Source organism: Aspergillus affinis (assembly GCF_023601865.1).
Source record: "Aspergillus affinis strain CMG 70 chromosome Unknown NODE_34_length_287566_cov_88_205910, whole genome shotgun sequence".
Taxonomy (NCBI): Eukaryota; Fungi; Ascomycota; class Eurotiomycetes; order Eurotiales; family Aspergillaceae; genus Aspergillus; species Aspergillus affinis.
The window spans coordinates 190,775-192,751 of record NW_026515815.1 but is presented as its reverse complement, the minus strand read 5'-3'; the positions used below and the strand labels follow the sequence as shown (position 1 = coordinate 192,751).

The 1,977-nt window shown below is 52.5% G+C and overlaps 1 protein-coding gene across 1 annotated transcript; it reads right to left on the bottom strand.

Annotated features, from left to right (window-relative positions):
• Positions 1 to 281: 281 nt before the first annotated feature.
• Positions 282 to 1,587, bottom strand: KD926_006502 (cytochrome c oxidase subunit VI; the record flags this gene model as incomplete). Its single annotated transcript, XM_053099493.1, has 4 exons — positions 282 to 400; positions 495 to 612; positions 805 to 850; positions 1,046 to 1,587. The coding sequence occupies 4 exons, from the start codon at positions 1,585 to 1,587 to the stop codon at positions 282 to 284; spliced, it is 825 nt and encodes a 274-aa protein (XP_052956759.1).
• Positions 1,588 to 1,977: the final 390 nt, after the last annotated feature.

Below are 1,977 nucleotides of genomic sequence, written 5' to 3'. Positions count from 1 at the left end.
ATGAAAAAAGAAGAGAAGAAAAGAAAATAACACCACCGAGAACGCGGGCGAAGGCGAATAGAGAGACTCGCTTCCTCATTCCAACTGCATTCTAGAAATAGTATGTATACAGCTTTCCTATCTTATCAACGGGACATAAAAAAAAATATTGTAATCAAACGGCGGTCAAAAAGATCCGTACGGGGGTGCGGAAGTGGGAGGGAGGGTGGACTATAAAAAACAATAGGGTTGAGGTAATTTTTTCTGGAAGTCCTTGGTTTTCTCTTGTCTAATTCCCTGATTTAGGCCTCCTCGGGGTAGAGCTCCTCCCGGAGAGCGACGCCGAGTTCCTGGCGCAGAGCCTCGAGTTCCTCGAGGTATTGCTTGTACTGTTCCTTGGTCTCGACCTTGGCCTTGACACCTGTTTTTGTAGATATGGGTGAGTTTATGGTTTGATTCACGAGATGAGAGGGTTGGATAGAGGGAGAGTAGAGAGTGTCAGGGATCAATCGCACCTTCGAAGATGCGAACAGCGGTAGGGAAGTCGTTGACGCGGCGAGCGGCCTTCAAGGCGGCGGAGAGGACCTCAATGGAGGGAACGAGATCGTAGGCGAAGCAGTTGTTCAGATTCCGCTATACCAGGCACAAAACGTTAGTCTCAATTGCTATAGTCAAGATGTATTATAGATAGGTCGTGATGTTGGGGGCCCTCCATCTGCCAATGGCGGGTGGGCTGATTATCAAGGCTTGATCGGACAGTGGACAAAACGGAAAGGTCGGGATTTCAGTGCGGAAAGCGAAAACGACGAGGTAGATCGAACATACCTGCAGTTCGAAGACATCCTGGACGCTGTCGAATTCCTTCTCGAATCTAATCATCAAAAGAGAACACAGGTAAGTGGAAAATTCGACCAGCTAGACGGCGGGAATCGGCATCAGGAGTAAGGTGACTCTCGATCGGAGCAGGGTAAGACAAGAGAAACGACCCCTGCGACCGGGGGAATCGCGTATGTCCCCAGCTCGCTCGCACAAGATCCCAATGGCTCGATTGCGGAGAAGTTCATACCTAGCAGAGAATTCCTCGTACGTCTCGTCCTCGTGGCCGGAGCGACGCTGGGTGGTGGTGCTGAAGCTGGGGCGGTTGATAGCGAGAGCAGTCGGGACCTGCACTCGGGACCGGGGCAATTGAGGAGTTCTGATGAAGCTGGAAGGGCGCACGGCGCGGGTGGCGATACGGAAGAGGGAAATCGACGACATGGCGAGAGGTGGATTGTGAGTTGGGAGGGGGGTGGAGGAGGTGGGAATTAAGCGGACGTGATGGGAGGACGGGAACGAGGTGTTGACGAAGTCGAAGTCAGAGGACAAGCCCGGCTGCGCTAGGTTTTTGCGGGTGGTGTGAGGTCGTTGCTGCCTCAGGCACACAGCCACGCCCGTCATCGAGTGCGCCTCAGGCCGTGACTCCCGTGCCCGCCCGACGGGGATGCCTGAGGCTGCGGCAGGGAGCCTCAGGATTTCTATATCCCGCCCGTGATTGGCCCAGGCTGAGTCGGATAACCCGGGGGGTCTGATTGGCCAAGTGGAGGAGTCAGCTGCTGCCTGAGGTGTCATTCCTTACCCAGGCATCAGCAGCCTCAGGTATCACTTCTCCACGCCCTGTTTAGCAAGACTTGCTCGACTTCTCCTCCATCTGATCTCCACGCATTCCATATGTTTATGTCGAATGCAATACAATAATCTCAGTGCTCGTTTCCTTTCAAACTAGGCCTCCAGCAAATTACTCCAGACATCAATTCGATCCTACAGTGCTTGAAGATGCACGCGAAGCTTGAGGTACGGAGTAGGTACTAGTTAGTACTTCTACGAAGACATGTAAGGTTACAATACTCGGGCTGTTCTTGTATCTACAAAGCATGGCTGTTGACTGTCTCCTGATGCTTTTTGGCTGCAATTGATTAATTTCCCCTCTCTGAACCTGTCTCAAAAGGCACGGTTAGGTGG